The sequence below is a fragment of the Sinocyclocheilus grahami genome, unplaced genomic scaffold, assembly GCF_001515645.1.
Source record: "Sinocyclocheilus grahami isolate Dianchi unplaced genomic scaffold, SAMN03320097.WGS_v1.1 scaffold1423.1, whole genome shotgun sequence".
NCBI lineage: Eukaryota > Metazoa > Chordata > Actinopteri > Cypriniformes > Cyprinidae > Sinocyclocheilus > Sinocyclocheilus grahami.
In genome coordinates this window covers 143,872-145,733 of record NW_015506602.1, presented here as the reverse complement: position 1 = coordinate 145,733, position 1,862 = coordinate 143,872, and the positions used below count along the sequence as shown (strand labels likewise).

Here is a 1,862-nt window from a genome sequence, read left to right as displayed (position 1 = left end):
GGGGATATCTGTAGCAATAGCCAACAATACATTGTATGGGTCACAATTATACATTTCTCTTTAATGACAAAAATCATTAGGATATTAAGATCATGTTCCGTGAAGATATTTAGTAAATTCCGTACCTAAAACTTAATGTTTGATTAGTAATATGCATTGCTAAGAACTTCATTTGAACAACTTTAAAGATGATTTTCTCAATATTTAGATTTTTTTGCACCCTCAGATTCCAGATTTTCAGATATTGTGCTATCCTCACAAACCATACATCAATGAAAAGATGATTTATTCAGCTCTGATGGTTTACAGATCTAGTTTCAGCGCACAGGAACAGAAACACGCCGCTCTGGCTCTTTGTATTTGAGAAACACACTAGCGCTGCCGCCTGCACTCGTCCCACAGCGGTGTGTGAATGTGTTCGGGGATCTTCTCAGCAGAGGTCTGTAGAGGACACGAGCACGGGGGGTTACACTGAAGCAAGAATGATTCTGAAGCGGTGCTTGTGCTGCTGTTACCTTGATGACCTCCATAGCAACGCCCTCCGGCAGATTACGCTGAATATACTCCAGATAAACCCGAGCGCTCGAGCCGGTTACTCTGGAAACCTGAAATTAATCAATACTGACCTGTACTGAGCTTCTTAGACATTTTACACACAATATATACTTACAAAGTAAACTCAATTATAAAATACCTAAACAAAAATACATTCATTTATATATTATATAAATAAATAAAAAAAGTGTTACAATATATAACTTAAAAAAATGATTAATTTATATATTTATTATGTATAAAAAAATTAAAATAAATATATAAACTAATTTATAAAATATACATAATCCATATATAGCTGTGTGTCTAATATATTATGAATATAAAAATTTAATATTAATAAAAAAATTAAAATACATAAATTAAAACATTAATTTCAATATTTATTTCATGTTTAAAACATTAGAATAAATATATAAAAATGTAAACTAAAATTAAACAAAGAAATACATAATTTTATATTTATATAAAATGTATCATATGATGTATTATGTATATATAATATTAAAATAAACATTTATATAAAAAAAATTTTTTTTATAAATATATATTTTGATTTTTTTTTTACATTTTTTAAATCAATTTAAATGGTCAAATTTAAATAAAAAATATATATATATAAACAATATAACATTAAAAGGAATACATATATATATAAATAAAAATATATGTGGTAAAAAGTGTCCCGGTGTAGTTCCTTCTGCTCACCTCGATGCGGCGCTGATGCGTCCTGGTCTCGTACTGCACGTGGTGCTTCTTGAAGATGTGCACGGACTTCAGCAGCGCCAGCTTGTCCGTGTGTTTGGGCGGCTCACACCTGTGAAGCAGAGCACAGCTTCAGCCCTGCGCCGAGAGTTTCTGCCAGCTCGGCTCTGCTGCGGTTCACTCACGCTTTCTCCAGCTTCAGGCCGAGCTCTCCAGCCGCCAGCGTCACGAAGAACTCATAGCTGTCCAGCACTGACCTGTCGTGACCTTTGACCCGCACCGTCAGCTTCTGATAGAGCGCGTCCGGCTCCTCTGCGAGCGACACCTGAGACACAATCAGAGTCTTGATTTCACACAGAACTGCTTCATATGAGCCGCGCAGAACGAGTGCAGAGCGCAAACTCACCGCAGGACACGGCGCCGCTGAGACTCCAGCCCTGCAGACACACACGCTCACATTAATATACAGGGGCTCCGAAACTCTCTAATCTGTCAGACAGGCCCAATTCTGTAGGAAAGAGTGTGTGTGTGTGTGTGTGTGAGAGAGAGAGAGAGAGAGAGAGGGAGTGTGTGTGTGTGTGAGAGAGAGAGAGAGTGTGGGT

The 1,862-nt window shown here is 36.9% G+C and overlaps 1 protein-coding gene across 1 annotated transcript in view; it reads right to left on the bottom strand.

The window, feature by feature from the left end:
* Positions 1–269: 269 nt before the first annotated feature.
* The window catches only part of mrps10 (mitochondrial ribosomal protein S10), a 3,483-nt gene continuing 1,890 nt past the window's right edge, over positions 270–1,862 (bottom strand). The window contains exons 2-6 of the mRNA XM_016256366.1: positions 1,667–1,744; positions 1,446–1,585; positions 1,264–1,372; positions 516–605; positions 270–441 (exon numbers count right to left, since the gene is read on the bottom strand). Coding sequence (XP_016111852.1) covers positions 373–441; positions 516–605; positions 1,264–1,372; positions 1,446–1,585; positions 1,667–1,744 — 486 coding nt within the window. The 3' untranslated portion in view covers positions 270–372. The remainder of the gene's footprint in view (positions 442–515; positions 606–1,263; positions 1,373–1,445; positions 1,586–1,666; positions 1,745–1,862) is intronic.